Source organism: Tinamus guttatus, unplaced genomic scaffold (assembly GCF_059628265.1).
Source record: "Tinamus guttatus ecotype Peru unplaced genomic scaffold, ASM5962826v1 Tinamus_guttatus_pri_ptg000004l, whole genome shotgun sequence".
In the NCBI taxonomy this organism is placed as follows: domain Eukaryota; kingdom Metazoa; phylum Chordata; class Aves; order Tinamiformes; family Tinamidae; genus Tinamus; species Tinamus guttatus.
Genome location: NW_028288538.1, coordinates 15,902,872 through 15,925,474, shown reverse-complemented (window position 1 = coordinate 15,925,474; position 22,603 = coordinate 15,902,872). Strand labels below are relative to the sequence as shown.

Below are 22,603 nucleotides of genomic sequence, written 5' to 3'. Positions count from 1 at the left end.
TCAAAGCATGTGCCTAAACGGATTTGCTGTGTTGCAGGGTAACCTCAAAGCTGATCAGGCTGGGGACTCACCATGCCCAATGAAAGAATGCAAGGTCCCTGAATACAACCAGAAACTAGAGGTGGAAAACCCTTAACGGCTCTTTAGTGCTAAGTGTGTAATTGCTCTCCTGTAATTGTTTATGAACCCAGAATGCTCTAACAGCTATAAACCCCCCATTCTCAGAGATCACCACATTGCTCCTCCTCCCTCTTGACTCTTCAAACAGAAGGGCATGGAGCACTTGTGATAAAATCCATATAAATTGTTTCTATTTAAATCTCACTCACCTGGTCTTGCTTTGTGTTGGCATTTCTGAGCGCAAGAAATTTAAAATCAATATATGTGTTATGACTTAATCTTTACATTTGTACAATCTAGAGTTCTAAATAGAATAGATGCATTTTTTCCAGTTTCATCTTGATTCAGTAAAATCTATGAAAATTACTAAGAAACTTTTTGTTCCTCTGAAAATTGTTCACTGCTCTTGCCAGGTGTTGCCTCAGGAACATTTAGCATTATGTTAAAGTTATTATAAAACTGTAACTCTCACTGGGCAGGAGGCACAAGAGTAGTTTTTGTTAGTTTATGTATCAACATATATCAGTGTTATATCATAAACATTATAGATAATTTAAAGAAATAAAATTGCATGAGGGTAAATCTAGTGTTGTAAATATCAAACTATTTGCTCAAGCTATTTAAACTGGAAGGAAATAATGGCCCTCATGCTAAGGTGTGAAAAAGCCTAATGCTGCCAGTGGAAGTGTGTGTTGATGACCCTGCATGAGTAACGACAGGTCCTCCGAGAGGAAACGTTGGAAGCTGGAAAAAGATCTATGGACATTTCAGTGAAGTGCCCATAGGGTAACATATTCACGATGTGTGTGCAAAAAATATATTCCATTTCATATAAGGAAACAAATTGATTTTCATGTTATTTATAGACCTCTTGAGATCTTACCTTCATAGATTTTTTTTGGAGGGCGGGCGGGAATGAGGTGGTTTTATCTTCAGTATTTCTGCCTGAATTACTCCTTTATGGTATTTTCAAATGGTAGTTCAATTTTTACAGTAGTAATAGAGATTGCAGTCTAAGAAAGAACCCCCTGCATTATGGACAATAGTAAAGATAGAAAGAAGTGTAATGTAAATTTGTTATAAGTGACAAGCCCAAATGGAAGAATCCTCTAAGAATCAGAGGTCTATGTCAGCTTTTATGTTTCCTTTAAACTTCAAAATACCTTTGTGGGCTACCCAGAAATCTCGGAGTCACAAGCTTCAAGCCTTGACTAAAATGGATTTTATAAAGCAAAGAGCTTCCTGTTTTGAGTAGGAAACTTTTGTGGCAATTATTTTTCTAAATAAGAGAATATAGCGCGACTAAATGCATTTGTGAGAGTTTTCTGTGTGACTTGTTTCTGCTTTTAAATAGCTGCTTTATGTTCAAGAAAAGCAATGAATCTAGAAGGAAAAAATGGAGAAAAAGAGGATAATTTTTTCAGCATTGTTCTTGAAGCTTTATACTGAATCTTTCACCATGTATAAACTATGTAACGTTCTGGACTTACTGTTGTAAGAGGGGAAAAAAAAAAGCAGCTGTTGAACTTTTTATGTGTAATAATTTAAATGTTTTTATCCTAGACTGTCAGTAAGTCTTTTAGATTATTAGTACCTGTAGAATTTGCTGTTCACGTCCTCTCTTCTGTCTCTCAAAATGTTTCTTAACAATCTTAGAGTTTTGTAACAAGATCTGATAACATATAGTAGGTAGCATCAGCTGTGTGTGAAAGTGGAGCAAAAATAACTCAATAATCATTAAAATAATGAAGACAAGTTGCATCTGGCATCACAGTGTGGAAAATAAATATCATCAGTTATCTCGAAACCAATCGAAAGGGTTAATGTTCCTCATACTTACAGCTTTTGCTCTAGGAATACTATTGCATTGTGGACTGGTGAGTTCTCAAGGAGTTAAAGGAGATCAGAGAATATATATTTCTGGTAATGCTGGCCAGGCTGGTTGACCTTTGCACACAGTAGATGACTTTGCCTTTTTATTTCAAATAAAAGTATTTTACTAGATACAGTGTTTTAAGTAAATCAAATGAAGCTTCAAATTATGTAAAAGCTGAATAATTATTTTAAATTAAATTGCAGCTTTCACTTCTGCCTTTCTGGCATAATTCAGTTTTAATGCTCCTCTAAGCCCGGATGGCTCTGCTGTGTACTTGGGTTGCTTGAAGAAGCCGATGATGAGTGTAATTTCCTGGTACCTGTTCAATGAAGGCAATTTGGATAGTCCTGAGCTAGCTGGAATAGGAAGTTGTGCGGGCAGTGGGGAGAGGAGCCGGGCAGGCGCTGCTCTTGCCCGCTGCGGTCGGATGCCCCGAGCGCCCGCGGGAGCTGCGGCGCGGGCACCGCGCGGTGACCAAGCGCCCTGCGCTGGAGCGCGCGGAGCAGCGGCGCGGGGGAGGCGCGAGCGCCCGCTGGGCTGCGCTCAGCGCGGGGAGCCCGCGAGCCCTCCTCGGAGAGGTGCCTGCTCCTTGGTGATTGTTCTTTCCGGATACTTAGGAAAAGTTCAAACTCATCACAAGGAGTATTATTTGGCCGTGTTTTAAATTCATACAAAAATGCAAATACCTGTTTTAGCCTTAACTCTGGATTTGCATTATACAGTTTCTAAAAAGTAATTTTTTAAATTACATGCTCATGTACAGATAACTTGTAGCTTCACTTTTCAGATACAATTTGGAACAAGAAACTTTATCCAGCAGGCTTTTGCTTGGCTAATGTGAATTTCCTTGGCAAATTTAAGTAAAAATGAGCTTCTTGAGTGCATTTGCTCTCTTATACTTTAGGATCTTGCCAGTGAGCCAAATCTTAGAATGATTCTTTCAAGTAGAGTATTTTAAGGGGGTTAATTTCAGAATCCACTGGGGGATTGATAGATTTGTATGAAGGAATATGAACAATAATTATGTAGATAATTGTAATAATGTTTTTTTTTTCTTGGCAAGCAGTTATTTTTTTTCTCCCTTCTTGCAACCTACTATTAGTTTTAGAGAAAAACCTTTTTTTGCACAGAAGGTATGAATTATCCATCTGATATAAAGGATGGACTATTTGCATTATACGACAAACACTGCATTTTAGGAAACAGTTATTCTATAAAAATCCAATTAAGAATAAAGTACAGAAACAAGATTTAATTAAAAAACAACCACCCACATTTTAGAGTGGGAGTGATCTAAGACATTTGGAAATGGTGCTCCTCTCTGAAAGAGCTTCCATATTCTCGAGATGAAAAAAAAATGTGTCTTTGGATGAGATATTCCGCTTCCGCGTTTCCCTTGGGCTCTCCAGAGAGCATGGGCAGGCTGAGATGTTCCTCTAAGTGGATTAGCCCACGTTTGTTGGAGGAGTTGTTTCTCTACAAGCGTATGACATGTGAGAAGGGTGTTCATCTCCCTGAGGAAAGGTATTCAGTATTTTCAGTTGTTAAGAACTGGCCTGTGCTCTTGCTGCTTACCCTTTACCGCAGGGGCTGCCAGTTGTGGACATAGTGCTGTAGAGAGAAGTACAAACTTCAGTTTCTTTCAGAAGCAGAAAATTGAGTAAGGAAGGAATCCAAATGGCAGGAGAGGGAAGTGGGGATAGTGGCTTAACAAACAATGTGAAGTGCTCATAGTTCAGCTCAAAGTTTATGCTATGATTTCACAGCAGGAAGAAGGAGATTTCACTGAATCTGCATGCTTAGTAGTTAACAAATGGTCCTCTGTCTTTCAAACAAACAAAATAAATTTGTATCTTTGAGTTGAAATTCCCAATGAACTGTGTGATGTGCTTTCTGCTTTGCTTAGTGACGGACTGTGGGAGATGGTCCCCAGGAAGAGCACCCTGTGTTCATGCAAGCACAGTGCCCCTGCCGCTGAATTTATATTGCTCCTCTATTGTTTTGTGTTTTGTTTTAGTCTAGAATAGGACTGCTAAAATAAAATTCATTTAATTACTTCAAATGATCAGATTTAGTAGTTAGTTTATGTTGTATACGTGTAGCCTCCTTTTTTTTGCCAGAGCTTGGTGGGGTGCATAACTTGCATAAAGTTCATCTCGGGTTCATATATAGGCTGCATGGGCTTCAGCTGGAAGCCATACCTTGTCCTACTGCAAAACTTAATTAGCCAAAAAATTAGGGTTTTATAAAATGATTAAAAGGTATGCAACAGCATTTGGGTACAAAGGATAGGTTATAATTCAAACTCTTCTGCTAAGATTTGCCCATAAACACGAGTACATCGGCATTGTGCCAGGTGACTCCTTGGCAGAGCCAGTGGGTGTCTGATGACTTGCACCAGTCTGGAGTTGCCTCTTCTGAGTGTCAGTTTTTTTCCCTCAGCCTCTGACATCCCCTTCGTTTCCTGCAAATCCATCAAAGCCTCAGCCAAGGGAACATGCTCTTTGGAGGCAGATGTGCCTTGGCCTTAGCAACTTGCTGTGCAGGGAAGTTTTGTGTCAGGAATGTTTTGTACTTGGATGTTTCAATAGTTACACTAGCATGGAGGTTATCCTCTGCCTCTCAAGTTCAGAATGTGCCTGTACGTGAGTGGGCCACAACCGCTGCGGCACAAGGGTGTTGCTCTGGTGTGGAGTGAACTGTGCGCGTCCTGCTCAGTGTGCGCTGGCGAGGCGGGTGCGCGTCCCGCACGGCGGCGGCGGGCCGGGCGCCTCCCTGCACTGCGGCTTTCCTGCCACTTCTCTGCCATTCTGTCAGTGCTCTGAAAGAGTACCTGCATAATTTTATACCTTGTCTACTCATCAGAAAATCATTAGAAAGACTTATGTTCCTTCAGGGTTTGCAAGTTTTTTTTTCTTGCTCTGTGGAAATATTTCCATTTTTCATATATGAAGTGATATGTTCTTATTTGAAAACATTTAATTTTTTTTTTTTGTATCTACATGGAATCCAAAGGAAAAATCAGCATGAAATATTTGGCAGTTTTTCCCCCTTTTTGTGGTGTATTGATTCTGATAGGATGATTTCTGGCACCCTGTTCAAGGTACCCTCTGCAGCAACTTCTAGAGCCCTTTTTAGCCCAAGCAAGCCTTGCTCCTCGGCTCCTGCAGCGCACTGATCTTTGCTGCGGATGACATCTCACCAGTTTAAACAGGCTGAGTGAACAAAGTTAACGAACTATTTTGGTATGGACTGGAAGCTAGAAGTTAAAGAGCGAGGAAGATGACCCTTCCTGTGTCCAGGAGCTGTGTTAGAGAGGCCGAAATGGTGCTTTAGAAATCTACACAGAGCAAGGGAAACAAAACAAAAAACAGGCCTCAGCAGAGCAGGTTCAGAGAGGGAGCTTGACCAAAGTCTGAGTTTCCCTCCCTTAGGCAGAAGGTGAGGAACTATCATCCTCTTCTTTCTCTGATGGTGCCTTTCAGTTTTGCGGGTGCTGTTTTGCTGACAAAAGGAGCCACTTGTCTCATTGCTTTGTAGGTGCTACAGAAACTCAGGTTATTGCCCCTACACACATTCTGTTGTCCCACTTTAGCTGGTTCTTATTGCTAGTGACTTATGAGAGAGAGACACTGCTAAAGAACATTTTTTTTCTTTTCAGATATTATAGACGTGTGCTTACTTTTCTGAGGTTCTCTCCTATAATTTCTTTTGAAAAGTGAAGCTCTATTGTACATGGAGTTGCTGTAGCCTTCAGTGTTTCACACTCTTCTTTCTCATCTCCTAGGAAAGTAAATTGAAAACTTGTTTCCTCTTAGTAGTGGAGAAAGAGAGAAACTAAATGACAATTATTTATATGTAGGGTAGGTTTATTAAAAAGAAGAAAAACCCTCAGCAGCCTTTAACAAAGAAAAACTTGATAATGGAAAGTATCTGGATTCCAGTCCTGCAAAGTGCTCATGTGAACGATCCATTATAGGGCAAAGTGTGGGAGCGTTGCGAGAGCTGCTGCGGCACAGGGGCCTGGCAGCTTTGGGGAACGAAGTCCCCTTTTTTGAGCCGGGCAGGTTTCCCAGCACACGCAGCCTGGTCAGCTGCTTGGCCCTGGGTGAGGAGGAAGGGACAGGCTTTCTCTAAGGGTAACAGGCACTTGAGTTTCCACGGCTCACAGAAGCCTTGCTTGAATTTAGAGTTTGCCAATTAGTAAAAAGTGAGGGAGAGAGTTTGCAGGGAGCTACTACTCTAATGGCACAAACGGCATCGCGGCAGCACCACCTCGCTGGCCGGTGCCAGAGGCTGCTGAGGCCGAGGAGCTGGCGCTGGTGGCTGTGAACGCGCCCGTGTTAGTGCGCAGCGATGGGGACCCTCCGCAGCGACTCGGATGAAGCACCAGGCCAGCGGTATTCCTGCCCCCCGCTTCCGTGTTCCCTGTTCCTCCACTTGGTCCATTAGCTAGAAACGTTTCCTTTGGACTGAAATGGCTTCTGACTCATCGCTGGTGAGAAACTTTGCAGCCTTTTATGCCAGTACCCCAGGGTTTCCAGGCCTTCTGTAACTGAATACTTAATATTTAGGAACAAGACAGACTTGGTGAACGGGCAAGTCCGTAAGTTTAGCTCTGGCCTCTTTGAATTTATATGCAGTTTGGAAATAAAGGCAGAAATATTCTTGATGCTCCTCTGTCTTCTCTTAATATACTCAGCAGTCTCTGTTCATCCCTCAGATGCATGCAGCCAGCAGATAATCAGAATGTTGTGGTTTTTTTGTTTGTTTGTTTTTCCTACACAGGTAGTTGGAACTCAGGACCCTCAAATCAGCCATCCAAGACTTTATGCTCATGGTAAAGGACAACTACTAGCACAGCAAGATGTAATCCACTTTGTCAGCAAGCTGCTGGGGCAAACGCAATATATGGTACGTTTCACAACTGCTTGGGAGAGTAGTGAAATATTGGTGCCGGAAATGCAGGGCATGGATTAATCCAGGTTCCCATGTATGGGTTTGATCATGCACCAAGAGTGGTGGTGAGAGGAGCAGGACTGGCCTGGTCCCTGCGCTGTGGTGTGCAGAAGGTGGCGGATCTGCTGCTTATACCCAATAGCTGCCATTTTGTGCTGAGCACAAATGCGGTTTGGATGCACGGCTTGCGGGCTGAGCAGGCGGCCCAGCCCCTCGGTGGGCCAGGCTGCCCACGGGGTAGGATGGCCGTGCTCTCCAGCGTGCTCTCTGTGGCAACAGAGACGTTATTTTGAAAGCGGATGATAGACAAGGACTGGATCAGCACTGAGACGAGGAGCTCCAGGAGGCTGAAGGGTGATGCGACGTGGAGGTTTCGTGGCCCCCTGCTAGCTAGCTGCCTTTTGCCCTGTTCCGAAGGGTGCTCCGTGGAAGGGGCATGTTGTCTGAAACCTCGCAGTCCCGCAGCACAGGGAGGGCGAAAGAAGCGTGTGGGGGTTGAGCCGCTGCAGAGGGGGCAGCTTCGCCCCCAGCCGCCGCGGGGTCCCCGGCGGCAGCGGCAGCAGCGAGGCCGGAGCCGGGCGCTCCGGGCGTGCGGGTGCCCTGGCTGCGGGCAGCGCTGCGGGGGGCCGGCCCGCGCCCGGCGCTGCCCCCGCGCCTCGGCTGTGCGCGGCCAGGCCGCGGCCCCCGCGCAGCGCCCGCCCGGCCCGGCCCGGCCCGGCCGCGCTGCCCGGGGGCTCCGGCGGGCGCGGGGCGGGGGGCGCGGGGCGGGCGCGGGGGGTGCGGGGGCGGGGGGGTGTGCAGCTCTCGCTAGCGCTGCTTGTGGTCACAGCCAGGCAAGCTCACATCCCATCTGGATCGCGCTCACTCTCTCCCTTCTGCTTTTCTACCATAGAGTTGCACTGGAAACAGAAGATAGAGGGAGTGTAGGAGCTCGCCATCTCCAAGCGATCTACATTGGGAAAAACATGGAGTCCGCTCCGGCAGCCCCCGATCCAGCAGCCAGCGAGCCGGGCAGCAGCGTCCCCGAGGCGGCCGCCGGCGCCAGGGACACGCCGGTGACCGTGGAGCCTGCCCGGAAAAGCGACGCGCCGGCCGCCGTGCGCAGGCAGAGCTACGCGAGCAGCGGCAGCAGAGGTGGGAGCGCGGGGGAGGGCGCCGGGCAGCGGGGCCGCGGGTGGGTGGGCAGACGAGAGGGGGGCAAGGGAGAAGGGGGAATCGCAGCCGCTTCATCCCCTGCCCCGCTGCGGCGCTTCCCGGAGCGCTGCGCGCGGGCCAGCCGCGCTCCTGCCCCCCGCAAAACCTCCCAAACTTTTATCTCCTCTTTTAATTGCTGCGGGAGGAGGGACGAGGGCAGCGAAAACACGGAGCGCGGCTTGGTGCTCCCCCCTCTCCCTCGTTTATTGCCTCCGTATCCGGATGGGTGCCGTGCCCCGAAATTACATAATTTCATAAATGTCCAAAGCAACAGCAGGAGCGCTGGGATTGAAGGGAACAAACTTTCCGAGCTGCCGTGTCCTCCTCCTCCCTCTCCCCGCCGCGTTTGACAGTTTCTGGGCTGGCGCGGAGCCGCGCGGGGAGGGGGGCGTCCGGAGCGCCGCTCTTAGGGGCACTTGTTCGCTCCTCTGCACGCTGCTTGCCCCCGTGCTCCGAGTCACATATTCTATATGTGAATATATAGATATATGCACATATAGATGTATTTCGCGGCGGAGTTGGCGATCCCGTGGTGCGGCTGCTGTTTCTTGAAGGCGGCCAACTCGCCGAGGGTCGCTGCCCACCGCTGCCCGGTGGCTCCGCGCACCCCCGCTCCCGCATTAGCCCCGCGCGGTTCCGCGGCGGCCCCACGCGCGGGGGCTCCGGGCCGCGGCTCCGGGCGGCGGGGCGGGCGCGCAGGCCGGGGCGCCCGGCGCGGCGGGAGCTGCCGCTTTAACGAGTTGTAAATACAGCGGAGGGGAGGGGGGCGCCGCCGAGGCCCCGCTCGGCGACGGGCACAAATGACTGAGCTCGGGCTCCGCGGGCGCGCAGGGAGCCTCTCACAGAAGTGACAGGCGGAGAAAAGTCGGTGCCAGGTGGGAGCAGCAGCCCCCGGCGAGGAGCGGCTCCCCCCGGGCGGGCGGGCGGGCTCGCGCTGCGGGCTGGAATATGGCTGATCATGTGCTGGCCTGGGCTTTACAGGATTTTTCCCCTTTTGGCCACACCCCCCCTTCCCAGGCAGCTTCCCACGCAGGGAAGCCGCGCGCAGTAAAAGGCTCCGAGCTGCCACACGCGCGTAACGGGCGGCGCGGGGCAGCGGCGCGGCCGGGCGCGGAGCCGCGGCCGGAGGAGGCCGGGGGGCCGCGGGGTGCGCGCGGAGAGCCCCGCGCTGAGCGCGAATATATTTAGAGCTTGAGAGAGTGGATGTGGAATGCGAGCTGGTTATGTAACGCGGTTAATCAGAAACACTGCGGAAAATTCCCTCAATTTGCCCGCGGGTTTCGGGCCGCTGTCGGGGCGGCCCCGGGGAGCGGGGGGCGCCGCCGCCCGCGGGGAACTTCGCATCGCGTCAATTATGTAACGCGTGGCCGCGGCTGCGGGGCCGGGCCGGCGGCCCGCGCCCTGTCCCCGCGCTGCGCCGTTGCGCGGGCGCTGGTGCCGCTAACCCGCTGACCCACATGTCCCTCCCCCGCGGGGCGAGCGCGGCCGGGCCCGCGCCCACGCGGCCTCCCGCAGCCTCCCCGCCGAGCAGCGCGCAGCGAGCGCCGCGTTATGTAACAGTCTGAATGAAAGCGCGAAGGTCAGCGGCGGCGGCAGCTCCGCGGGGCAGGAGCGCTGCTTCACAGAGCCCCAGGCTTCCGCACGGGTTGCGGGGACGGGGGAGGCCGAAAGGGAGAGCGGCCGCGACGCGCGGAAGGGAAATGTTTGGGGTTTTCAGATGATGTAATGGAGCTGGCAGAAAATGTGCGTCTACTCCTCGAGTGCAAACAGCAAGAGAATTGGAGCTGGCGTTCTGTGCTAATGTGGCGTAAATTAGAGTATTGGAAGTAAGCTGACCTACCCACTAGGTGATTATTCCTTCCTAATATTTAAAACCCAAAGCTACATAACGGTGCAGGAAAGCATTGCAATATTAATATTTTACCTTCTTGAAAGTGGGACTTTGGTGGAGACGTTATGTGCAACTGAACCCCCATAGACTTGTAGCTCTTATTTGTTTTATTGAGATTGGATTTGATGTCTTGCCTTTTCAAAGGATGCTGGATTTCTTAGAGCAGCAGTGTGACCTTAACATGTGACTAGTACAGATATGAATACAGGTGAATCTATTTTTAGAACATCTACATTGTAAGCTCATATGCTCAAGTCTGCGTTGAGCCCGAGAACTGAGCCCTTTGCGTTGTGGTCTGCAGCTTGCTCTAGGCTGGCCAACCTGCATTCTCCTGCAGTACACAGATGCTTACGTATACCTGTGCACGCAGACACCTATTTGTACAAAATCCCTATTGCTTGACTCAGTAAACTCCCAAAAATGCTTCAAGTGTTACTAGTTTTATGTCCTTTAATATCATAGCCGCAGCTGGTGCAGAACTCCTTTGGTTGGCACATCAGAATTTTCAACAGTCGATTTAAGCAGGAGATGAAGGAAACAGCCTGAAGAGAGGGCTATCGATGAGGGAAGATTGAGGAAAGTTTGTCATGGACCGAATTCTTACGGGCAGCTTTAGTTATTCTAACAGTAGCATTTCCAAATACTCTATTCCCTTTATTACACATGTATGGTTGAATCCTTACATGTCATGATTTTTGCTTGCTAAAGTAGTGCTATTTGTGTCACTGTGTATGATACTGCTTAACTTAAAACATAAATTAAGAGCTATCAAAAGCACCTTTCAAGCTGAGAACCGTTACATGATTTTTGGGGGATAGAGAAGCGTGCGTGTGTGTCCGCGAGGCTGGGAAAATTATCCGCGGTCTGGTATCAAAACTGATAGTTAAACAAATGACACCACACACAGAAAAAAACAGGAATCAGGTAGAAAAGCCTGCTTTTCCCAAATAAGGATATTATTACCGCCACTGCCGATTGCTAAGGTTTGCCCAAGAGCCGCCGCTGTCCGGCAGATTACATCTCCATCCCTGCCCATTCCGGAACCAGCCTTGTGCTTCCCGAGCAGCTCTGGCCGCAGACTGAGCGCTCCCCGGGCCCTTCCCTTCCCATCACAGCTTTTGACATCCATGCAGTTCTCTGCAGGCTACAGCGTAATGCTGCATGTCTTAGTACCCCCCTTAAAAATAATGAAAATTGAATAAACTAGTTTTTAGCAGAGAGCTATTGTCTCATGAAAAATGAAATACATAAAAGGTTTTTCATCTGATAAAAAAATCGCTCTGCTTGGGGGAAGCGAAGCCCTGGGTCTCGGTGGGATGTCAATCAAGACAGAACGCCTCGCCAAAAATATTTTCAGGGCGGCATTCGCATTGTCGGAGGGTGCTGGACTTAAATATTTCTGTAATGTCTGGTCTTTAATAATAGAAAGCTACCCCTGTTTAGGTGCTTGTTCTCCCTTTCTTGCTGTTGAACTACTGAGGGTATTTGCTGTTTTCCAGAACCCTTCTTGGGAATTTACTATCTTGTCATTCAGTCTAATCCTTTTTCTACTGATTGGTTTTAGAGGGGGGTTGCTTTTTATGTTTGGTTTTAATTTGTATGATACTCCACAAGTAGGATGCGACATCGCTGACAGTGACATCAGTGGATTTGTTTTGTTCTTTTCTTTTAATCCTCTATTGCTTGATTTTTTTTTTCTATTTCTGTATCTAGTCTACTCCATAGAGTATAGTTGTGTTACACAATTTCAGTATGTTGTTTTTGGAGTGAATTTCCAAATTTTCCAAATTTGTTTATTTTCTGTCTTTTTTTTGCTTTCTTTTGTCATCATTGAGGGCTATTCTGCACGCACCACTGATTTAGTGCTATTTTGGTAAATGATATGTGCTGTGAATCCTTTAAAGGACAACATTGTTTTAAATGCATGTAGCATAGGAGCAATAATAGCAGCACTATGTTGTTCTCTTAGGAACAATGCTGTTCTGTTGTTTCAATAAACTTTAACCTACTCTCTGATTTTATTTGCTTGAGAAACATCTCAGGAGCTCATAAACCAGTATGTAAATACTGTTATCGTTCAACCAAATGCTGTAATTTTACTAAATAAAGAACACGTTTTGTAATGGAGATGAACAGGCTGCGTGACAATTTGAGATTTGGATGTAGAACTGCTTTTGAATGGAAAGGGCAATTTCAGCTTGGGGAGGTTGTCTGGGTTTTCTAGTATTTGTTTTGTAAGCTATGGAAATGTGCACTGAGGGAACTCTGAGGAGGCTTAGTTGATCTCAGTGGAGGTCAATTAATCTGAGAGCTATCCCAGTGAAAAAGGGGGGGAAAATCTAGCTTTAAATTACAATCTAAATAGCTAAATCAGCCTTAAAATTATTTCAACAGATGATCCATTCTTTCCTGCAATATTTTTGAAAAGGGGGCAGATGTAGAAATTCAGTAGGATACCTCTGTGTAAGACTTGATGCTTAAGGATTATTTATGGTTTCTGTGTTTTCTTGCTTCTAAGTATGAAGAAGAGCTAACAGTGATCGGCAGCAGTGGTGGCTGGTCCCGCAGGAGTGTAAGGCAGAGGAAGGGCGCAGGTCCCAGCTGGTTAACAGGGAGCTGCCAGGATGGATCAAGGCGCTCGTTTTAGGGCACTCTGTTCCTGTGTTGGGAAGCAGTCGTGTGTCCTGCATGGCTGTCTGTCTGTCTGGAGCCTTCAGCTCGTGGCTACCAGAGCCATCAGGGTCCTGCTGCCACTGCACTCGCTGCTGCGTTCCCTGAGCAGGGTGGGGATCAGCAACACTGTTCTCCTCCTGTGGGACTCGCTCTGTCGCTGGCCACGCTACACTCGTGCAGGGAGCCGAGCTCACTGGGAAGACTCTGTCCTCTCAATTTCTGTAGTTTTTGGTAGAAGTGGAGCTTCATGCAGGTAAGGTTGGAGAAACTTGTAGATGTGCGGGAGTAATGCTGCACATTACCCATGTCGTGTGCAGGTTTCTGCCATCTTGTTCTCTTCCGCTCATTCCTTTTTTCCAGTATCATATATTTGAGCAGTTGTAGGTTTGATAAGAGCTTCTGGAAATGTATTTTACAGAGTCATTATTTTTATATGCATGCTTCCTTTCCACACAGATTCTGACAGGTAAATAGAGGAAGCCCCTCCAGAGCACTGAGGCCAAATCTCCTGCAGTTGCTAGATCCATGTTGCATGTTTCCTATTACAAACTGATCAAACTCCATCTCAAAGCCTGTGAGCTTTTTTTGCTCCTCTCGATCCTGGTAGGAGGCTTTTCTATAACTTTACAAAGTCCCCTGTCACTTCTACATAACTGCATCCATGATCCCTTCTTTTGCTTGTTTAAATGTTAGTTATAAAATCGTCCTCGGATGGAACATGAAGAAGGGGCTGGTGCTGTCGTTTGTGATAGCTGAACTAACACACTGTGCTCTCTTCTCTGACTCATGGTTTAGCACCTCAGCATGTCTGTCGTAGATGGTCTGCGCTGATAAAAACACAAGAATAGCCTGGGCTGTTATGTCAGGAAGAGTTAATTGTATAATTTCTTCAATGTGAATGTTGTGAATTATTTTTCATGCTCTTATCTCAAGTCTCATCTCAGCATGTTTCATTTGCAGCAACAACCGGGCTCTTCTGAGACTAAAGGTATTAGGGTGTGGACCATTATGAAGAAATTGTGGGCCTTATTTTACAGCAGTTTAATCTTACGGTTTAGCCTCATTGCACCATTCAATTGGAAGGATCCCAGGTGTTTTAAGCACTATCAGGAACCATTTTGCTTATTACTGAAATCCAGCCATTTCTTGTGTGGAATCTGACAGCTGTTTAATGGTGCTCAGCCATGCTAAGCAGATCAGAACAGAAAGTGAAGAATACCATACCTGATTGAAACACTCAGAGGGATTTTAGGTACATATAATATAATTATCTGAATCAGAATTGGGTCAACAGCTCTATTTCTGTAGAAAATGGCTGTAGATTTTTTCTTCTGTGGCTGTGTATGGTCAATAAATTGGTTTGAAGTATCTTCCTGAAAATAATACCCCCAGCAGTGAGATAATAGCAGATCCTCCTGCTTGCCCCTTGTGGCCACCACTTCTGGTAATACCCGTGTTTCCTTTGGGTATTCCCACATACACGAATTGCTTGGTCCCGTGTTGGTGTGCAAATTCCTACAAAACGGGGAAGAACTGGGTCCTGCTTTGGAAAGCAGGTTTCTGTACAATTGCTTTCTTTAAATAGTGTTGCACTGCCTTATGTGAAGCGCACCCTTAGAAACGGAGATTTAAAAATGTCTTGGATGTTGAGAGACAAAACAACACGCAGGGAGCTGTTGATATTAAGCAACGAGGCCATTTTGAGTGGGGAGGTGCCCTCTTTTCTTTTGAAGGACATTGGGCAGTAAGGGGACAGTCTCTGCTCCCTTGGATCTTCAATTTTACTTCTCATATAATTTAGCAAAACAGATTATAAGCAGAGGATCGGTGAGGAACAGCGAGGATGTGAAAGAACAAAGTGAAAATTCATGATCAACTAAACGTACATAAATGTTCCAGTAATCATGACCGACTGCTGAGTCTTTCATCGTAATTTAATCTAATAATTTCCGTGCACTTCTAAAGGAGCACACTATGAAGCTGGCAACTTCTGAGAAATTGCCTGTGCAGTTACAAACAGCATTTGAGCTGGCATTATAGCAGCATGATAGATAGCGAGATGGAGAACAAAGTTAGCGGCTGAAACGGAGCTGAGAGAAATTGGTAGCAGAATATGGGAAAGCGGAGTTGGATTATGATAACCTCCCTTGTAGAATCAAATTAAACCTTTTTAGAGGTTTTATTGATTTTAGTTTGTAGCTGTACTATGCATTTACCTTACAGGGGTACATGAGATTAATGAGGCAGGCGTAGTGATCAAGGAGTGAAAAACTGTGGTGCTGCTGTTCTTTCTAAATGCTTCATTTTGTACCGACTGTGGGATATTTACAGCGTTAATTGACAATATGTTTGGGCACTTGAGTCTAGTTTGGTTGCAAGTGCTTAATGTACAGCAACGATGGAGATAAAGTGGGATACCAGGCTCCTGAAAGGGGGTTGAGCAGAGCCCCCACACACCTTTTTTTACGGCTTGGGTGAGAATTCTTCGATCGCATGCTTGTCAAAAGAGACAGGTTGTGTGAAGAACGGTGCACGTAGGGCCGAGAAGGATACAGCTAGCTTGGGAAATATGGCTGCAAGAATGCAAAATGCAAAATCGAAAAGCAGAGGCAGACCATTTGGTGTAAGAGCCATCACGTATGCATCCCGTAGCATTGCCAACTCCTTGCATAGGAGAGTGGATTTTTCTCCATAGTTACATGGAAGTGCATGCCATGCGTTCCCGAAACACGCAGACGTGCAGAGCTGTAGGCACTCTGGGGAAGACTTAAATTATGTCTTAGCAGAGCTTGACTTGAGTGTTTTGGCATTGGTGCAAGGTCTGTGAGATATAGTCAAGGATAAAACCAAGGCCAAGGCTTGTGAAATACGGATCATAGATTTTGTTTTCCCCCTGTCATGGAAATATGAGAATATTTTTAAGTAATATTTCCCCTCATAGATTGAGATACGTTTGGGAAAATGCTTTTTTATGAACTTACGAACTGATATATGACTTTGCCAAAATCTATGCCAGTTGTAAATTGGTGACAGGGAGTTGTGCTACCTTGCCAATACTACTGTAAGTAAGGGCAGAAAGGTAACCATTCCTTTGAAAGAAGTCTCAAAAGTTGAAAAGACAAGATAAATTACAGCTTTTGGCAATGCTTTACCTGACATCACAAAACTGTCAGCATAAAACATCTTCTAAGTCCTGTGTATATTAAGAAATAAAATAAAATGAATCTCAAAGGAAATGGGGGCATATCAAAAATCTCTGCTCTCTCTGCATCAAACTTTATTTGTGCGATCTTCAAGAGAAGTTTGTCGCTCATTTGTGTTGTGATTACAGCAGTTGTGAAGCGTCCTTTTATGCCTCAGCCATTATCACGAACCCTTCAAAAGATTGAATGCAATATACTTTGAATTATTAGCACCTGATGTTGAATCACAGTGTTTCTGATACAAGATACATGAAAAAAGTCTGTTAGCAAAAATGGAGGAGCAGCTTTTTCCGGGGTGGTGCTCGGAAGGGTCGTGTATGAAGACATCACAGCAGTGCTGCAGTCCCAGTCTCCAAGCAGTTTTCACTGTGGCGGTGGTTAGTCATAAGATACTCTCTGAAAGACTCTCACAGTATGAAGACAGAGTAACAACAGTCATTTTACAAGATTTTATTAGGATTCTATGCTCTTGATAGTTGTAGGAGTATATTATTTTCTGTTAAAGTCAGGTATACTTTTAAAAACTGCATTACATTATTTCCATGAACGTGAATCTGCAAGAGATCAGCTTAAGGTCACTCGTATGTTGGCAGCACAAAAGCTACTTGTGGCTATTAGAAGTGTTCTGCACTGTGGCTAGGAGACTTGATCCTGGGACACTTTATGTATGTGCTGAATTCTAAAATGCTGCTGTTGAGCCAGTGTCACTATATACTTGTCTAACCCTAGGTCCGTGTCTACTAAGGATCAAGATAAGACCTACTTAGGCCTTTTTTTGACCATGCCTGGCATTAGCGTATGAGCAATTGTATTTGCTCACATTGTTGACCTTAACACCCCTCTGAAAGGACCATGCCCATGTTGACAACCTCCCAGAGATACTGTGGTGTGAACAGTAGTGTAACGTCTGAGGAGACGCGAAAGAACAAGGCAAGAGCAAGCTGCTTGAAAGAGGGAAAAGAGAGAGAGAGGGAAAGAAAGAAAAAATCCTTTCCAACCTCTAGGTAGTCACAAACTTTCCAGAACACTGCTTGCTTCTCTAAGAACTGGGACGAGCAGTTCTGTCCCTAAAATACTTGCTTTCTGTTCTCCAAGAACAGCTTCCCGTACAACGCTCACCTCAAAAGCAACGGGGCCAGGGACCTTTTGGAGCAGCCAGGGTGAGTGGCCAGGGTGACTGGGGGTCCCCGCATCCATGCAGCAGGCTGTGTTTAGTGCCAGCCATTTGCTCTTCTGTTCTGTTCCAGCCAGGTGCCCAGGCAGCTGACAGGAGTTTTGCAGTTCACCTTGTTGGGTTTTCTGCCCAGTTTAGAGCCTGGAGGAAGGGCTTGTCGCAGATCTTTGGAATTAACGATTCTCTGAATTAGTTAGGCACCTTTCTCTTCTTTTCCACAGCAGAGCATCAAATGAGACTGTCACTTGAGAGTAAGTGATCACACGTGGTTATGAGGGGGCTTGTACAGATACACTGGAAGTATTTTGTTGCATTGCTGTCCTGTGCTGTGCTCTGGCACATGGCAGGATGCACCCTGGAAGCCAAGGCAGCACGCAAAGATAGCGCTAGAAAACGTAAAAACAAACCTAGAAAGGAAGTAAATGAAGCCAAAGGGGAGCAGGGTGATTTGGGGTAATGAACAGTGATAATAAAGAAGTCATGGCCATTAAGAAAGATGTGTAATGAAAGGGCACAAAGGGAAGATGACTGATTTGGAGAATGATCTGAAAAAAATCTGATTAGTGGGGAGGCTGCAGCGTCCTTTGAGGAAGGGGAGAGGATCTTATTGCCTCATTGCCTCTGGACAATTCATATTTTCATATTCTGGGATCTTGTCTTTACTGTGGAGTGTAATGAAATGTGTTGTGGTGCAGAGGGGCGTCTGGGAGCGCTGCCTCGCGCAGGTTTCCTGCAGCGCCCCGTGGCTTTCAGTGAGCTCTGACCAAGACCAACTGCTTTCGCCAGAGACGTGGTGCTAATATGTTATATGAATTATTTGTCTTATCTCAGTGCTGTGAAATTAGAAGCCCTTTCCCACAGTGTGTTAAGCAGATTAAAATGAAAGCCTGTTTTTATGGTCCAGGAACAGTGCAAATAAAAAGAAAATATTTTGTTGTGATCTAGCAGTGGGGTGCTGTAAGGAGGCTTTATGAAGCAAACACTGTAACCTAAACGCTGGGACTGGCTCCAGGCTTTCCTTGAAAAGGTTTATATTGTTTTTCCTGGTGTCTTAAATCAAGTGGCAGAGTTTGGGAATGGGGGTTTCTCCTTTTGTTGGTGTCTTTGAAATTAGCTTCCTTGAGGCTTTGCAGTTCCCCCTTGCAGGAACGGCGGAGCCGGGTTTACCTGCTGGCAGGCAGTGTTGGGACTGGTTTGGGCTGCCCTGAACACCGAAGGAGTCGTATTAGGGGCTCCTATCACCAATTTCTTGTTTGTAAGAGAGAAAATGTTCTAAAAAAAATCAGCCAAGTGATGTCTTTGCAGAACTACACATGAAATCTGGGCTTTGTATTACCCCCGTCGCTAGAATTCCTGTCTTGTGTATCAGTCCCCCTCTATCTCTCCTCCCTTGTGGGTAGAACATATTTTAGTTACAGCAGTGTTTTATTTCCACCAACTTACTCTAATCTTATTGTCATAATGTTCCAAGACGCCTTGCGTGATAACTGCTCCTCCACCTGTATAGTATTTTTTCACATAAAAGGTCTAAAGCTGTAATGAAGTTACCCCAGACACGACACGTGTGCCGAGGGTAAAAAGCGTACATACTGCATTGGAGCAATACCCAAGTAAGTGACCTTGCACTGTTGTGTTGCTGTGGATTCAACGGGGGAGAGGAATGGTGAGATGTCAGGGAGAGCGCTGCATTTCATGTGGATCCTGCTCCTGTCCCTGTAGCTTTCTTGCTCCTTTCTTGCGTTTTCCTTTGTGGAAGCACTAAGCAAGGACGCAGCAGTGCCCTTGCCCCAGGGCCCTTCTGCGAGTCTGCATCGCCTCTGCGTGGGGTTCGCCTGGCACCCGTGAAGCCCCGAGTCGCAGGGACCCAGGAAGGCAGGAGCCAGGTGGCAGCTGACCCTCGTTTCCCTGTCTGTGGAGGAAGCAGTGCCGGGCCAATGAAGTGCATAGAATGTGCTTTAATATTTGATGACTTTTTAGATGTTTGCCTCCTACAGCACATAGAAGGGGTAGGCAGAAGTCTGGCATTTTTCCATCTGTCAGTGCTGGAGGAGGAGGAGGAGGAGGCGGCAGCAGCTGGGCCAAGTCTGTTTTCCTCCTCAGACTCCAGCATCTGCGCTGGATCCTTTCGGGAGAGGGGCTCTGTCCAAGCCACCGTCCCTGGGACAGCTGCGTGTTTCCTGGGGCCAGGACATGAAGGCTTCCCGCTCCGTCGCTGCTCCTGCCACCCGAATCCCCAGCGTGGCTGTGGCTGTGCCTGCACAAGGGGCCCTCTGCGTTGGCTCGCGCTGAGGAGGACAGCGCAGCTCTGCCAGCAGTAGCTGCCTTTCCCCTGCACACTTTTCCTTGCACACTGGCTTCCGTCGCACCGCCCATGTGGGAGGCAGAGGGAGGGCTGCCCAGGAGGGCACTCTCCTGTCACCCCGCTCTCGGCAGAGTCCCTGCCCTATAGGGCAAACAAGCTATAGGGGAATAAAGGAAACGCTTTAGGGAACCCTTAGCAGGTGGCAGCGATACCATGGCAGCTCTGTGCAGTTTTGTAGTTTAATTTATATGAAAGATTTCAGATCGTCCTGCTGAGGGTAGACTGCAATTCGGGACTTTTTGAAAAAAATATTTGCAGCACTCTATGTATACTATAAAAGACTAATGTTACTAAAACCTTGTTAGAAATGGATAAATGTTTTGGCCAAAAAAAAAAAAAAAGCTGAAGATTAGTGTTTCTTCTTTTGGTATAAGTTCTGCCCTGCTATTATGAGCATTTTGGAATGGCACTTGACAAGACCATTGCAGAGAAATGTGTTTTGTTTCAAGTGTTCTGCTTATTGCAACCACATTTAAGTGCAAGTGCAAGAGGTTTAAGTTTTGGTGTGATACTGATATTTCTATGTGGTATTTCTCCAGAAAAAATAAATATTTCTGCATTGCTGGATTCCAGTATAATATTTTTTTCTGTAAACATTGATCTTTCTATTTGCATTTATTTTTCAAAAATTTCCAGCTTGTTTTGTTTTAAGCACTTTAACTGCAGCACCCAGTGAAGGAAAAACCATGGATGCCAAGCAAGCACAAGCGGAGAATAGTTAGGATATCTTAATTTGTTGTAATTCTTAGATACTTTTAAATAAGGTAATTTGAGACGTATTTTAGATTTAAAACACATGATGAGGCAGTTGTGCATGACTTTCACCAGCATTTATATGGATCAGGCAGGCTGCTTTCCTGATCTTAGGGTTAAATTTTAGCTGTAATTTGTCTGCTAATGTGCAGTAAATAGTAATATGGCAGTGATGGGGTTTTGAAGAACCAGGTGGGCTTTGGAGTTGTGGAGAAGTTTAAAATACTGTGGGAAATAATTAATTTTAATTATTAAAATGGACAAACCTGCTAACATAAGGAAGAGAGACCCAAGGAAGAACCGATTGGCCTCTCCGTGGATCTTTTGTTGTGTTTGGAAGATGTGGCTAATGCATTGTTATCAATGTGTTTTGAGTAGCGTGATCTGAATGCAAAAAAGGTCTACGTTTAGTGAGAAGGGAAAACAAAATTTCTAACAAAATATCTTTGTTAATTTGTATTTTCTTAGCTCCTCAGTATACACATGTTGTCCTTTTAAGGCAGTATTTGTCTGAAGGTCATATACTGCTTCCCAAGAGACTGGGAAAGCTTCTGCTGTTCTTTGTATTTGCAACTTGCTAATGTGAAGACTTATCAAATATCATGTGTTAATTCTGCAGTGAAATAACATTGACTTCTTTCATTTTTTTTTGGATGATGGAAGGAAGCAGGAGATATTTTAGTCTTTGTATTTATCTGACCCAAGCGAGGATGGAAGTCACTTTACAACATGAGAATTATTTCTAGAACTGTTCTTAAAATGTTCAAGCTGGCAGCTTGTTCAGACTTAAACTCTTCAGCTAAGATGGTTCCTTAAGAGCTCTCCTTCCAATAGGAAGATGACAGGAGCTCCTGAATGTTAAAATTTAAATGAAATGTTTCTGTTCCTAGAGCGAAGTTGCATCTTCTGAAAGAATGAAGATCTGCTTAATTGATAGTGACGTGTGCTATATCTGCTTTTAGTGAACGCTCATGAAATCCGCCTCCCCTTACGGGTCTGGGATTTTGAAATGCTCACTACTTTGCAGATGAAGTTTTGTAATAGGGATCAGTAACATTTTCTAAATTCAAGATCAAGTGCCATATAGGAAGATGGAAGTACCAAGTTAGAGCTGGATATAAATCAGACTGAAACGTCTGGAATGGGAAATTTTCACTGAAAGAGCAGAACAATAAGATTTATCAAGCAACTCTAAAACAGTGAAGAAAGATTTTACATAGCAACAAACCCAGGTAATATGGTGTCCCATTAGCAGAGATCATCATCTAGGTTGTTTTTTTTAATTGAAAAAATTATAACAAATGATGTACTGCTGGGATCAACATGTTGTAATGACCAATTAATGGAAACGAGGAGATGATTTTGTTTCAGAAAATTGATGTGGTGAACAACCAGAGCAGATGCAGGTACGCTCATAAATTGCTAAATGGATGTATTGCAATACTGCTTCTGAAAGATAAACAGCTGGGAAAGGGTTGGAGGAAGTGTTGATTTTGGTCTTAGCAACATGAGTACTGATAATCACACTAATAAAAACTGTTCCGGTAGGTTGTTATTTTACTGGCTTGTATGTTTTGTGTGTGGAAAGTATAACGGAATTGAGGTCTCCCTCCACTGAGGCTTAGTACACAGTGTGTTTTCTGTTGGAGTAATTTTGATTTATTATTTCATGTTTTCTGTGCTATTTGTGTCCCAGCATTCCCAGTCTCTTGCCCATAGGTATTTCTCACTTACTTCTTCTTTATGTATCTTAATCCTCATTTATGGCAGAGAGTATTTTTCAGCATGAGTAAACTTCCTGATAGCTTAGCGAAATTTAGCTTTGCTCGTTGCTGTCCTAACAATTTTCCTTCTGCCTAGACAGAATTAAGCTCCAATCTTGTCGAAGACATTTTTGTACACACATTTGACATGTAACTCCAGCTGATTGCTGAAAACAAGCTAAGATTATGGGCTGGCAGGGTTCGCTAACCATCGGGAATATTGAAGAGGCAGGATCTGGAGCTCGCTGGGGGAGAGCCCCTGATCCAGCTAGTGCTGTGGTAAAGGGAGCTGCCAGCCCAGCCCCGCTTGAAGAGGTGCCGAGGTCATTGGCTTTGCCGTGTGGCTGGTGAGCGGTGCTTTGGGTTTGGTTTTCTTTCCCAAGACTCTTTATGTTTTCCATGAAAGATTATGAAAGCCAACGGCATGAAGTGGGTGAGAGCGGACTGCTGCCCCGCGCCTCCCAGGTGAACATGCACAGGTTTGAATGTGGACGTGTTCTACATAACCTTTCACTTTTTACTCGTTTTATCTGACACTTGTAGAAAACAGATGCAGCACCAGGTTTTATTTGTTTGCTTTTGACTTTTCGATGTTGAATTTGTGATCAGTATTGAGGTATTAAGTAGCCATGCAG

At 45.8% G+C, this 22,603-nt stretch overlaps 1 protein-coding gene across 2 annotated transcripts in view; it reads left to right on the top strand.

The window, feature by feature from the left end:
- Positions 1 to 6,735: 6,735 nt before the first annotated feature.
- The window catches only part of RORA (RAR related orphan receptor A), a 334,738-nt gene continuing 318,870 nt past the window's right edge, over positions 6,736 to 22,603 (top strand). For both annotated transcript variants that reach the window (XM_088520231.1, XM_088520225.1), the window contains exons 1-2: positions 6,736 to 6,910; positions 7,848 to 8,089. In XM_088520231.1, coding sequence (XP_088376357.1) covers positions 7,921 to 8,089 — 169 coding nt within the window. In that variant the 5' untranslated portion in view covers positions 6,736 to 6,910; positions 7,848 to 7,920. The remainder of the gene's footprint in view (positions 6,911 to 7,847; positions 8,090 to 22,603) is intronic.